Genomic DNA, 15,022 nt, shown 5'->3' on the forward strand with positions numbered 1-15,022 from the left:
GATATATTTGAATATGGTTTAAAGTAACAAGGATTCATTTTTTTTTTTAGTGTAGTATGAAGTTTTAATGAAATCTGTATCATACTAGTGAGACAGGGACTAGTTAAATTGCCTTAATCAGACGACCTTGAATATTATTTACACAGAATATGTATTGTTACAACTCAGAATTCATGTTGCCGTGTAACCATCCACACAGACATTTAAATTCGTGGGATTCTGACCAGATTCATTAAGTTTAGTAAAATCCACATTGATCATTTTCAGGGAATAAGCTTCTCTCTTTTGTGATTAAAGAAAATTTTGATTTATTTTTCTGCACTCTTAATAGATTTTAAAATATCAAAACATTGACTTGACATGTCACTTTTTTTAATAGAATAAATCTCATGCTGTTTTAATGTGCAAATAAATGTTTTTGAATTTCAATACACTTGTATGTTTTCCTGGCTCTTTGAGAAGTATTTTGCAAGATACCTAGATTAATTACTGTTGGAAAAATACAGACGTGACTTTTATGAATATAGGCCTAGTACAGATCTGATGGTTTTTGCTACAGTGCAAGACATGAGGCCTAGGAGAGATTTGCTGCTGATTGCCAGGAGGACAGATCCCAGATCTCAGACTCCCCTCCTGTAAAATGAAGTGGCTGGACTGGATTCTTTCCTCTACTAAGAAGTTTCCATGAGCCTGTGTCTTTTGTTTATATTCAGGAGTATTAGAAATGTCAGATTAAATACTGAATACACCTCCCTTCCCCGAAGCAAAGTGCAGTATGTGCTACATAAGATATAATTATCTGATTCTTCTTTCTGATCCAACAGGCAATTTTTGTGTTGCATCTTTCCCAGCAACCTGGAAGGTGTTTTTAGCCATAGGTGGTGCTGTTGCACCTTCTAACAGTCTTAATATTCCTTTTGCAAAAGAAGGTTTAACAAATGTTATTTTGTTTTGATTCTGTTGCTTAGTGCTTCAGAATAGCACAATGTCCATTATGTCTGTCTACCTGGAAAAATTATTCTGCTTATGTCTTAGACTTATTCTGTCATCTCGCTGTGAACATTTCAGACTTGCTGTGCAAACAATGGCAAAATCGGTCTTTTCTTCCAGTGTTAGCAACCAGTGAGCCGGAATTTTATAAAGCAGCTAAGAGCGGCCTCTGGAGCACCTTAAAGCTGAAAAGTGTACTGAGTTCCCTGAGTATTGACCCAGCAGCTGTGTATCATTTGTTGGGAGGTGATTTTGTACATATAAGAAGGGGTGTAGTTTTTTGTCTTGGGTTTGCGTGCACGTGCTGCCACTGAGCCACGTGAGCCTGAGTCAGTTTGCTCTGAGTTTTTCCCTCGTCTGTGAGATGGGGACGCTCGTATCTGCTTTGCAGAATTGTGAGAATTAGAAATTATGTAAAGTGTTTACCACAGTGGGTATGTCAAGAGGGCTCATAAACTTTAGCTGCTTTTTTGTGTGAAGCCATCATTTGAGAGTCTTTGGCAATTACTAAGAAACAGGAAAATAAGAAAAGCTGGTTTTATGCTGAGAGATATTTGAGGAGGTTCCTTAGTTCCTATACCCATAATTAAGCATCAGCAGAGTCAGAACTGTTACACAGTCGCCCTGAACCAACGTTAAGCCACAGAATTCTTTGTTACTTCATATATTTTGGAGCTTAAAGGGATCCAATACTTATACACATGTTTTCTCCAGCAGCCAACTGAGAGATGACACATAAGAGTAGGCAGGCGATAAATGTCTTATTTGTTACTGATGAAGCCACGTTCTCCATGAACTTCAGGGCTGTGGGAAAATGCGTGTCATGATACTGTGTCCCAGAATTAGAGACTCACCCTGTCCCATGTAGCTCTGTGACACAGCGAACCTTCACTTGAGAGGACCTGCCCATTCATACACAAGGCTGTCCTGCCATGGAGCCGAGCATCCCAAGTGCTTCCCAATGGTGATCAACACTGGAGGGAAAGGAAGGGTTTCAAATGCCCTGCTTGTCTTCCCGGACTCACCCCTCACTCTGTTAGTGTGACGAGGGCTATCTGTTGGCCAGGGGCCAGGGGTGTGAATGGAGAAGCACTCTCCATGGCCCAGAGGAGTGGTTAGGAGGCATTCCCTCCCTCGGTTTAAACAGGTGGTGGGATGGAAGAGAAGGGTCCTCCCCAAGAGTTTATAAAAGGAGAAATAAGGATTTTCTTTGGGACTTAGACTAGCCAGGAAACACATAAGATGATTAGAAGGGAGACTTGTAAATCACTTTGATATTAAGTTGACATTTGTTGAACACCCAAAATGTGCTACATTCTTTTCTGAGAGTTTTACAGAAATGAATCCTTCAATCTTCTCAACAAGCGAGTAAGGAAGGTTTGATTGTTATCCCAGTTTTACAGTGTGGAAATTGAGGCACACAGAGGGTAAGTTGGCCAAAATCACAGAAATAGTAAGTGGCAGAGCTGGTATTTAAACCCTGGCTTACTGGTTTGAGGCTCCCAGAAATGGGCTTTGGGTGTTTAGAGTTATCTGCATTCCTGAATCTTTGTACCTCTGTGCATATGTTAGCCCAGAAAGACAGGGAAAGGAGAGTTACACAGATGCTCATAGTCATGTCTTGGCCACTGTCGAGAGTGCATCGTGATTGGCGTTATTTGTTTTCCAGGCAGTAGATCAGTTCTTATAACAGAAATTTAGTCCATTGAGTTAATCTAGAAACCCTTCCTGCTCTGTTTCTGTCCATGCTTGCCATGTGACTGCCTCCCCGTGATTAGGCCATTGAGAAAATGTACTCATGGTTGAACTCTGATATTTCAGTCTGGTTCATAGTTTCACGTCTTCTGTTACATTAATAAGTTTAGTTTCTGGTTTTCTTTCATCAGTGTGTCATGAGTTTGGTTAATGTGAAACAAGTACATGGGAGCCCAGGGTTGATGATGGTATAATTTCTGAGCACGTTGTGGCACTTCTACCCTTGCAGACCTGGCGGGAGTATGTCCGCCTTCCTCACTGATTTCCCCCAACAGCAGGGTCCTCTCCCACCCCCGCATGTGAGGCTGGGAGCTCTCTGAGTAGGCCAGTCAGAGGCCAAGTCCACCAATCAGAAAATGATGAAGTACCTGGAAGTGGTTTTAATAGAAGAAAAGGGTTTCCAGGTAGTCCAGTGGGCTGTTCGAGTCCGTTTGGTGAAAAGCTGTCCAGTGTCTGTGGTTGAGGTGCTTCTTTGCTGTTGAAAAGCCTGGATTAGATGAAGGGATTTTAAAAAGCAGAAAGGAGTGATTTCAGGTGGTACGTCCACACCGGTGAGAAGTGATGGATGACCACCTGTGTGAGGCATAGACAGGGTCTTACAAACTTCTTAAAATAACTTTAAAAGCTCTTCCATATGAGTGCATTTCATATGGGGTCCAGTTCATCACTAGTCACCCTGAGAGGGCAAATAATTGATGATGGCAGAAAGAACACGGAGGCATCAAAAAGGTCTCAGTCATTTTCCCTTTTTAAAGGATGTGGCAAAGTGTAATATATTTGAGCTGGTTTTTCACTGAACAATTTTTAGTATTTTCTGCGACTCCCCAATGCCCCAAGGTTCCATGCAGCTGGGTGTCCCCTCAGAGCAGGTCTGTCAGAGCTTGCCCTGGGTAGACGCGGTGTCTCGGGGAGCAGGACGGTCAGGGTCCGCAGCTCCTCCGAGCCCCGTCTCCTCATCCGCAGTGCCGGGATTCTCATCCATGTCTACTTAGTAGTGTTGCTGAGAATCACACGTGATGATTATCAGGTGTGATTTGTGATTGCCTCTGTGATTGGCATATAGTCAATATTTGAAAGAAACACTTTTTTTTTTACTATAATTGTAGCACATAGATTGCAGTGCTTTTTAGTCTGCTTTTTTTTTTATATAACATTATTCTTATTTTTAAATATGCACTTATTTTTATTTATTTTTTTGGAGGTACTGGGGACTGAATCCAGGACATTGTTCATGCTAAGCAGGTGCTCTACAACTGAGTAATACACACCCTCCTTGTCTGCACTTGAAAATAAATATTTCAATACACAAAATAGCTCTTAAACACCATCATGGGACCTAGTCACTGTATAGAGAGTTGAACACGTATGCTTTTTCAATAAGAATAAATGTTGTTGAGACATACATTTCTGAATCTGTTAATGTGCTTAAAAACGATCATAGGTAGTGATAAACACGAATCTTTGATCCAGTACTTCTTAGGGTCTGTTTTGCCATCAAGTGAAATTACATTCTACAGAGAAAGCTAATTGGATCTCTTTGATATTTGGATGGTTTAGCAGATGATCAAGGCTTTCAAAAGCTGACAGATTTGTATTTTAAACTAACTACAAAGTTATCTTCTAGAAGTTGGAATTCCTAAACTTGTGAAGTGCCCAGTAATCCAGGGGGTATGTGTCTGTGTCTGTGTGAACGTTTGTGTGTGTGATTTCAGGAATCTAGAAATAAGTTTCATATGGACTTCTGATACCTTTCTCCTACAGTTCAAGGTATAGGCATATATTTACACAAATAAATTGATATTCTTTTGTCATTTGGCATATTGGTGGGAATAAGAGTTTCTCATACTTGTTTCAGAAGGGTTGGGGAGCATGAGCTCAGAAAACGGGAGGAGAAAGAGGCAGGGAGACACTTCACACTTTGTGCAGGATATGAGAAACAGTAGCTTTTTTTTCTCTTTTCTTCTAAAGCAAACTGGCACTGAATTGTAACCTACTATTACCCAGAATTGCTTTTCTGATCAGATACAAGTGCCTCAGATTTTTCAAGGCAACATGAATGATGAAATGTGTTTTAGCAGTTATCATTAAAAGTAGTTTTATTTTTTAAGTAGAAGGCTATAGCCTGTTCTTCCAGCGGTACATGAAGTCCTCATTGATCTATGTACATGATCTATGTGCTTAGTTTCTTTGTTTTTTTTTTTTTTTTTTAAGTGCTTGTTTCATTGTGGTGTGAATGAATGTTTAAAATTTCTGGATTTTGTTCTTTAGAACATGCTGATTTGTCAGAGCTGTTAAAAACCTGATTGTTCTTTGGTCCTTGTTTGTTGGGGCACCCTATTGATTTCTGTTGTCTGTTAAAGCGGGAAATGCTTCCTCTAGCCTGCAGATCATTAAGTGAATGGTTTGCAGTGTGCCTTTAAAATTATTTGAATGCATTGAGCATGTTTGTCCAGTGAATTCTGAATTAACTCATTCTATTGACTTTGCTTTGGTTCTGTGGCTTTTGCTCCTCTCCACAAGAATTTGAATTCTCTGTTGCATTTTGTATACGTGTTCTTAACAGGGGAAGAAATTTTGCATTTTTTACAGAGGTGGCTTTTCCTATCCCCTCTGAATGCCTTCTATAATTGATACAATAGTAATCTGTTATTGCAGTGCATAATTCTTTCATAAACTATTTTTTGGCATAATCAGAAACAATGACAAAGTATGATAATAAAAAATATGAAAACCTTCCTTCCTTTGAAGAATAGAAATCAGGTGGTCAGGCTCACGCATGCTTTGTGCCTGACACACTTACTCTCATGTCATTGTGTATCATGATTCGGAGATGGAGTTGCTCCAGGTTTATAGATTTTTGTTTTAACATTTGTGTTGAATTCTTTCTCCAGGCTGATGTTTCCTGTTGGTTTTGTGGAAAGAGTAGAAGGGAAACAAATCCTTTGTTTTGTTTTCAGGAGGCCTGAGTTGATGAGAAAAGGGTTGAGGGTGGGCTGAGGAAAAGAGTGACACTCCCTCTCCTCCCGGCTGAAATTGATAAACAAAGAAATCAATTAAGTGTATCGGTATTTGACCAATAGAAGTTAGAGAGCCCAAAATGGCTAGATATGCCCAATGGAAATTACTGAATTCACCTGCAGAATTATGTGCTTTACCAACTAGAAGCAACTTAGAGCAATCAGAAAAATCAGTAATATAATGAGATATAAAAGGAATATTATATCTTTTATTTCTGAAACTTTTCTACGGTAAGTTGTGTAGAGCTAAAATTAAGTTTCAAGCACCAGGAGTTAAGAGTGTGGGTAGTTCTGTAGGATCGTTATTCACGGATGTGCCTAGACCCTGCTAGAGTGGCTGAAGATGGCAGGAAAAGACCCAGAGGCAGGATTTGTCATCCTAGGGTGTCCTCCATAATGGTTCCATGTGGGACCCCATGATTGGTTTAACAAATTGTAACACACTCCAGCCTCCTGTGAACTTTAAGAAGAAAAATATATGCTTAAAAACTGCTTTGCAAGCAAGTGCCTATACATCCTCACTCCAGTCTCCTTGCCTTAAAAAGCAGAGACAATGCTTTGCTTGCATAGATGAGCTTTTAGATAGCACTCTGCCAGTTGCAAAGCAAGGACCGAGGCCCTCAGCTATAAACGCTGAGCTTGTGTGCTGTTAGATAGTCTATGATCCACAGAACAAGGACCTGGCTGGTCTGGTGGTCTGCTTTGTAATTCACATGTCTAAAAATGTATCTTGTTCCCCTCACCCCATGACTTCCCTAAAGATACACTAATCCTTTGTACTCATTGTGTATTCTACAATCTCTGCTTCATACTGTCTTTCCCGAAGTTCCTATTACTATCACACAACTGTTAATGAATTTTTCCTTTGATTATACACAATAAATAAGGGTGCAATTGAGAGGCTCGTGGAGTTGGCTCCCTACTCCCTCTCGATTTATTGACTTTTTCCACAGAGACTTGAATAATCATTCCATGTCGGTAAGAATTCTGCCAGCCAACCCACAGTTCCAGGTGAGAAGGATGCAGGTTTATATCTCCTACCCGATGGAGAGAGAGGAGAGAATTGAGATATGCTCCCCCATGGTCCCTTCCTGTCCCACGGCCACTGCAGTTCACCTGCAGCCTTCTGGCCTCTGCTCAGAGGGCCTCTGTCCCAGGACTGACTGCAGCTTTTTCTTCCCTTGTCAACATTTCCTGTGCCTTTCAGAAGTTGGTCTCTTCTCTGCAATTCATCCCTGGTAGATGTGATGGTGGTCAGCGTGCTGGTGGGCAGTCCTTTGGGGACTCCCAGGAGACATGCTGATTCTCCTGAGTCTCTCAATCGGGGTTACAGAACAGTCGAGCACCGAAGGAAGCCCATTCACGTGAGGTCAACAGAGCATTTTATCACTTTCATTTTATTTTTAAATTTTCAGTGGAGAAATTATTTGTAGCAAACTGTTCCAGATATTCGGCCGCCTGCTTTCCTCACCACCATTTCCTTGTTGGCTCTGGTGCTTAAGAACCAGGTTTCTTCTCTGGTCATTTGTAGCAGCTGGGCTTGCCGAATCCTTGATCTGCATTTGAAGCAGAATGCTTCTTCCTGATGTGAAACAGATATTTTTATTTCTGAATATTTCGTGTACACTCAGCAACTGTTTCAAGTGAAATGCTCTTGTCCAATTTCGGTTAACTCACATTTGCTTATCTCCTACTTCCATGCTGAGGGCAGTTTCTTCTTCCTCTAATAAAAGTTAGCAATTTGCATTTACTAGGGAAGGTACTGGCCCGAGGTGCTTTTTTTCTTACCAGTTTTAATACAATTCACCCATTTAAATATACAGTCGTTTTTACTCTATGCCCAGAATTGTGCATCCCATTTAATCTTAGAATATTTTCATTCCCCCAACAGGAAGCCCCGTATGCATAAGCAGTCATTCCCATCTTCCCCATCCTCCCCCAGCCCCAAGGAGCCACTCTTCTCTCTCTGTGGATTTGCCTGTGCTGGACATTTCATTTAAATCGAGTCACTTCATGTAAGTTTAACCGTCTATTGTGACTGACTTATTTCACACTGAGTAACGTTATCAAAGTTTGTCCACGTTGTGGCCTGGGTCAGTACTCTATGCTTTGCTATTGCTGAATAATATTCCACTGTATGGCTGGGCCCCACTGTTTACCCATTCATCAGGTGATAGGCAATTGGGTTGTTTCTGCTTTTTGGCTGTGATGAGTAGTGTCGCCATGAATATTCCTGTAGGAGTTTTTATGTGGATATTTGTTTTCAGTTCTCTTACGTCTGTGCCCAGACAGCAGAGTTGCTGGGTCATTCAGAAACCAAATGTTCAACTCCCTGAGGACCTGCCAGGCTGTTTTCCAAAGTGGCCACGCTGTGTTACGTCCTCACCAGAAAGGGCTGTGCGCTCCGCTTCCTCTGTGTCATTATTAGTGCTTGTTACACTTTTTTTTATTATAAGCTATTGTTGTGAGTGTGAAGCGGTTTCTCCTAGTGATTTTGACTTGATTTCCCATACAGCTAAAGATATTGAACATCGTTTCTTTGTGCTTATTGGCCATTTGTATATTTTCCTTGAAAAATACCATTTCAGATCCTTTATTCACCTTTTAATTGAGTTGCCTTTTTATTGTTGAGTTGTAGGAGGTACTTTTTTTTTATAGATACAAATTCCTTATCAGATAAATGATTTGAAAAAAATTTCTCCTGTGTGTTGTTTTTTCACTTTCTGGATGGTGCCCTTTGAAGCAAAGTGTTAAATTTTGATGAACTCAAATTTATCTCTGTTTTCTTTGTTCCTTGTGCTTTTGGGGTATTATTTAAAATCTGAGGTATTTTATTTAAAATTTTATATATAAAATAACTTAATTCGTAGGACCGTTCTAGGAGATGGGTGCGGTTGTTGTCCCCAGTGTATGGATAGAAGACTGAGATGCAGAAAATTTCTCTGAAATATCAGTTTCACAGCTACCCAGTGCTGTGGGAGTTCAGGCACTCATGTTCGTCCCAAACATCTGTGATCCTCACCACTATGCTCCACTACTGCCTGGAATCGTTAATGAAAACGTCTTTCCTTTTTTGATTCCTTGTTAGTTTGTTTTCTCATTGGGGACCTCATTTCCTCATTTTCCTTTCGGATATCAGTGTAGATTTATTTTAGGTTTCATGTAGTCAGAAGTATTTCTATCAGTTAACTTCTTTATTACTCACTCTCCAGTGATGATTGTTGCTAGTTGACCTAATCAAGTCATGCTTAAGTCTTTCCTTCTCATGACACTAAAAAAGTCATGACTTACAGAATGCTAAAAGCAGAAAGTACTTGATTGATTTTATTTTGCTACCCAATCAAACCAATCAAATAAAAACCCACTGTTGACACAGATTATAAGCTCTCCAGGATAGGGTCACTGTCTTCCTTGTGTTTCATTTATTTGGTCACAGTGTCTGGATAGTGCCTTGCTGTTCAGCAGATTTGTTAGGAAACGGTGCTTGTGAATCATTGTAAGGACAGAATTTTGACAACAGACTGTGTTGTTCATTTCACAAGGGAAAAGATAATATAGAAATACTGCTCAGATCTATTTTAAAATTAAGCTTGGAATTTTGAGAACAATTCAAGAAACCATACAAAGATATTTCACTAATTTTAGATCTATCTTAAACACATTATGGTTGCATAGCAGAGTAACTTATCAAGTAGATTTGACAAGAGGAGTGTATTATTGATTTTTTGTTTTAGTTGAAATATTCTATCTGGGATAAAGTAATCAGTGCCTATAAATGAACAAATATGTTTGTATTTCTATGCAACATGGGAGCAGACTTCATATGTTTCTATATAATATATATGACTGTGTGTTTTAATCTGTCTGTCAGTGTTTTTATAGTTTTTCAGCAATGTTGTAACATTAGAATTCTAAGAAATTCACTCCCGATACTACTGCAGTTTGTACTGTGTATCCTGTCTTATGTATGGGATTCCACTGTCCCCTAAGTGAGGAATTTCCTCTCCTATTGAGTTAGAAGCAGATTTAAAGGAACTGTGATTTCTAGGCGTTTGCTCTCCATGTGTTTGCACTTGGGTGTCAATCACAATTTTCCCTTTCTTGAGTTTTCATTGTTCAATTAGAATTTTTGAAAATAACTATTAATATGTTTCACTAGTCTCCCTAGTAACTTGATGTTTTTGTGCTTTTCAGTTTTCAAATTATGAAAATTGTAAATGCACACTTGTTTTTAAGTAGTCCTTTTTCACTAGATATTTTTTTACCTCTTTATAGTTAAAATAATTTTTTTCCCAATGAATGAATCACTGTGCATGTTTTACAAGATACCTTTCTTTTTATTTTTCTTATTCTAACAGGTATATTCATTGTAGAGAATTTTGAAAATAAGGATAAACCCAGTAATAACTTAAAAATGGCCTCTAATCTCACCTGGAGATACAGTTGTAAGGTTTGAAATTGAGAATTACAAGTCCTCTCATTTTTTTCTTTTTTTCAAGTACGTTTTGGTTACTGAGTCCCTCGAATTCCCATATGAATAGTAGCAGCAGCTACTCAGTTACTGCAGAGGAGCCCGCTGGGATTGTGATCGAGACCACGTTGAGTATACAGATCGCTCTGGGGAGCACTGCCATCCCAAGAGCGCTGTCATCTGATCCAGGAATGTGCGTGGTGTGTCTGTCCAGGTATTTAGGTCTTCTTTAATTTTTTTCAACAATGCATAGAGTTTACATAGTATTATTTTACCTTATTTTTTTGCCTTTATACTGAGTACAATTGTGCAAGGTACCAGGATCAGAATTGTATTATAGCCCCGCCACTTGCTGCCACCATGGACGCTGCACTCTTGCTTTGCCCTGTGTAAAATCTTGCACAAAATAGGACCTAAGTAACTCTCTCTTGAATGAATGATTATATAATAGCTGGATGATGCTGGAGAGTCATTGTGATGATGTCTTTTTCCCACACTTTCCCCTCTTCTTAACTATGCCTTTTCTCTTCCTTTCCTCCAGCCTCGGTTTCAGCCTGCCTGTGGCATTGATTTTCCCTGAGTGTGGACTCTTCCTTTAACTAGTTCACGATAATGTTTCATGCGGGCTATGAAAACTTGCTAGATGTCAAGAAATAGCAAATTCACTGCATGCTAGTATTTTTAGTCTGTGGTATTATATTATCCATTGAAATTAAATCAGGCTGACACCCTGAGCTCTTTTCTCCTTCCTACGGGTGATACTTCTCTGGTTGCTGTCTGTGCCCTTCCCCCAGACATGGTTTTGGAGTTGAGTAAGTCACCATCAGTGGAGCTCTCTCTTTAAAGATGAAGAGAACATTTGCTCCTTCTCCTTGGTAGGGGACTGGAAGAGATGAGGTAACAGATAAAGAATGGAGCCCCATCTCATTCTGACCCCCGCTCTTTCCGTTCCTTTCTCCAGGGGAAAAGAGTACAATTCAAAAATATAAAGATTGTGAGCTAATGAGATAGACAAGACAACCGAACATTTGTTAAATATCCTTTCATGCCGGAAACAAATGTATTATACACACAAAAAGCACACAAATCACGGTAGTACTGCGGTTACAAACGTGGGTCCGAGTTCGAGTCCTGCCCTGGAGTGACCAGTCCTGTGAGATGGAGAACTGGTAGGTCGGCTTAGCCTCTCCCGGACTTGTTTTCTGTCCTGCAGAGATGGGGCTCGCTAGGCGTCCCTCTCCCGTAGAGGTGCTGTGGTGTGTAAATGGCGCGCGTGGGCAGCCCGAGCACAGCTGCTCATTCCTCGTAAGGGCAGGATAGCATCGCTTTTGCGATGACAGCTTTATGACCGTCCCGTGTAGACTCTTAGTGCTCCGAAGGGATGCCTTGTGGTTTGGAGATGGGATTCTCACTTCTGTAAATACCCAAGGATTGTGTTATTGGGCCGTGCTGATTTGAATCTATTCTTTAGAAAGTACATATTGTAGATATATTTTTCAAGCATGCATGATTTTTTCTTTTATTATTTATAGTTCTACCCTCTCATCTCTTGGTGTGACTTTTCATGGAATCCAGGAAACCGTCCTAAGCCACCTGCCTCTTCACACTTCTCCGTGGTGGTTTTCTTCCCTGACTAGAAGAGGGTTCTGCAAAGGAAATTTTCTTTGTTCCCCTTTTCTTGGAGTCACTCTGTCTCCCCAACTCTCACCTGTCCATCTGTCCATTTCTCTACCCACTGATTCTTCTGACATGTTCCAAAAAGCATTTCAGGCAGCTTACAGAAGAACAGATACCAAATAAACAGGTGAGAAAATGGGGCCAAGTTCAGACAGTGAGGCTAGGAGGTGAGCCTGTGTGAGAGTTGCAGGCGTGAGACACACGCCTCAGGCCTGTGACTTATAAGATCGACAGCAACAGTGTGCCTGAGGCTCCCAGCAGACACAGGGAAACAGGGTTTGTGGGAGATGCTCACTGGCTGTGAAATAAATAAGTGGCTTAGGAGATGCCCAGCCTTTCCAGCTACTAAGGCTTAGGAGAACATTTTGAGTTTCTTCCAAAATCAGAGTATTGCATCTTTTCTTTTTTCAGAGTTCTATGTATAGTTGGTTACATTCTATACCTGGAAATTTCTCCAAAACTGCTTCCCACGTGAGTCCCATGGCTCGGGAATGGGGTGGTTCTGCTCATTGACGGGTGTAGGCCAGAAACAGAAAATGACAGCCTCAAAGGAGCCTGGGATTTGTCAGTTATGTTTTGTTAGTGCTGTAGATTTCAGAAAACGCTTTCACCGTTTCTCTCCATCTGAGGTGGCAGCGTGCTCTCTTAGCAGCATAAGGAGCTCAGGGCCACGGGATGGTGGGGGCTGACTGCACTGCTATCAAGACAGATGTGCCAGTCACTGCAGGCGTGGTGATTTTACATAGTGCATTTCATGTTCTTTAATAGGTTTCAACAGGTAGTTAATTAACTAAGTTAATTAACATTTAAGAAATATGATGCTTTGTTGAAAAGACAGTTATAGGCAGAATATAAGTTGTGAACCCTTTAAAAACGGTTTCATTACTGAAATTTTAATAGGGAAGATTTAGTTTATCTTATTTACACCTCTCTTCAAAAGTAACAAAGAAACAAGACAGAAAAAGCAGAGGATGATTTCTGTTCTTCCTCTCGGCTTGCAGGTGCCCTCACCTCCAGTGGCATCCATCCAGACACCAGCACTGACACTGGCCGTGCTCACAACTGCCTTAGCCCTGAAGACACAACTGACAAATAGAAGGGGGCTACGCCCTAAGACAGCAGGTGCTCTTACTTTGTGGGTCCTTATGTAACTGCGCAGTGTTATTCAGGATCGCCCGTTGTACACTTTGTGACGCTGCTGCCGTGTCTCCTAGTTATTTCTGTAAGTACTAGTGTAATTTTTTCAATGTGTGGTACTAGACATCTAAAAATGCTTTTTTCAGATGAAAAATAATGTGTATTTAATATAATAAGTCTGAAAAAAGGGACAAAAGTGTCTATCCTGGTCCCACTACTCAGAGATAATAATTAACACTTTAACATCTATTTTCTGTTCTTTTCATCAGTGTGTATTACATCTGTCATAAAAACCAGCGAGCACTCTGTGCCTGTTTACTGTGTGGAGACATCCATTTTCCATTCGGCTTATTACACATTTTTCTACTGTATTCTCTCTCCCCTGGCATGATTTTTAATGACCAGTATAGCATTCTGTCTTGTGGAGGCATCGTCCATTTTACTTCGGACTTAAATAAACTTTTAAATTCCAAGTATATTTAACTGAAATACTGAAAAGAGAACTGTGGTGGTACCGAAAGGCCCCTACATCCCTTCCCCTTTTTTTCCTGAGAGTAAAAACTGCTGACAATGTGGTGTATATATTTTATGACCTTTATGCCTGTCATATATATATACACATACATACATACATGTATATGAGAAATCTATGTATATGTGTGTGTATATATGCTGTATTGAAAAATAAGGCCACACTATATGTTTTGTGCAGCTCGGTTTATTCACTGAGGTGTATATCATAGACGTCCTCCCACTCCAGACTCACCCGGTCCTTTCAGATAGAGTAGAGGGGTCTCCTGATGTGCAGTAGATTTGGTCTCTTGTGTAAGGACACCTTTGGTGGGAGAGTACTGTGGACAAGGCCTTGGACCACGCCAAAACGCCTGCCCCTTAGTGCCCACAGCTCGCCTTGATTTACCGCATCATTGTCTTGATGGTGGATACTTAAGTTTTCTCCATTTTCCACTGTCAGAAAGGGTGTTTGACTGGCGTCCTTCTTGTACAAACATTCCTGTGATCTTGTATGAGTATTCCTTTAGTTAAGGTTTCTGGGAATTTAGTCCCTGGATGTGACAATTACATACATCACAGGCTCCTTTCAAATGACTCTAGAAATTCCTTCTCCTGCGGGGAATGAAAAGATGTAGAATAACTTATGTAACCAATTCTCTATCGCTGGATATGATTTCACTTCATCTTTTCTTCCCACCATTGTAAAAAGTGCTGTGTAAATGCTCTGATGAGTAAATCTTTTTGAACTGATTTTTTTCTAAACGAAACGATTCCTAGAAGGGGAGTTGAATCTGTGTGTACACACGTTTATCAGAGTTTACATATCCATTGACATGTCGTCCCCCAAACACGTTGCTCACAGTTTGTTCTCTCACAGATGGACACTAGCTAGAACAACTTTTAAAAATATTTGCCAATATGATGAGCAAAAGTGCTTTTTCATTGTTTTAGTTTGCATTTGATGACCAATGAGGTATTCAGCATTTTTCACTTATTAGCCATCTGACTTTTAAAACGTGAATGATCCCTTTTGTCCTTCGCACAGTTAAGTGAGGGAGCTTCTTGTTGCTTTGTGACAGCTCTTTGTATGTTATGAACATTAACCCCTTGACTTCATCAATATGTATCACGCAGTTTTTACTTGTCATTTCTTGCCTTTCATTTTATTCAGTAGGTTTACTTTTGTTGTGGCCCAAAATATACTTAAGATAGTAAATGTCTTCTTTTTGGGTTTTATTTTTGGTATTATTTTAGAAATACTTTCTTATAATGCTACAAATCTCTTCTGTAGGTTTTTTAATCTCTAAGATGGAGATGATAACAGTACTTGTTATAGTGAGGAGAAGTTGAATTAATATGAGCAAAGAGTTGCATTTGCTGTTATTAGTAGTTTTTAATATTTACATCACTATCTGTAATTTTTCTTTGGTTATTATGACAGGAATAGAATTTGTTCTTTCCA

At 40.0% G+C, this 15,022-nt stretch overlaps 1 protein-coding gene across 12 annotated transcripts in view; it reads left to right on the forward strand.

The window, feature by feature from the left end:
- LOC141578004 (uncharacterized) overlaps nt 1–15,022 on the forward strand; it is a 115,580-nt gene that overhangs the window by 67,985 nt on the left and 32,573 nt on the right. For 7 of the 12 annotated variants that reach the window (XM_074366467.1, XM_074366463.1, XM_074366461.1 and 4 more), the window contains exons 2-3: nt 10,262–10,447; nt 12,912–13,132. In XM_074366467.1, coding sequence (XP_074222568.1) covers nt 10,262–10,447; nt 12,912–12,954 — 229 coding nt within the window. In that variant the 3' untranslated portion in view covers nt 12,955–13,132. Of the gene's footprint in view, nt 1–7,521; nt 7,778–10,261; nt 10,448–11,194; nt 11,403–12,321; nt 12,382–12,911; nt 13,133–15,022 lie in introns of those variants that run through there. The other 5 variants (XR_012507832.1, XR_012507831.1, XR_012507830.1 and 2 more) reach the window with 2 other exon arrangements.

Source organism: Camelus bactrianus, chromosome 6 (assembly GCF_048773025.1).
Source record: "Camelus bactrianus isolate YW-2024 breed Bactrian camel chromosome 6, ASM4877302v1, whole genome shotgun sequence".
Lineage (NCBI taxonomy): Eukaryota > Metazoa > Chordata > Mammalia > Artiodactyla > Camelidae > Camelus > Camelus bactrianus.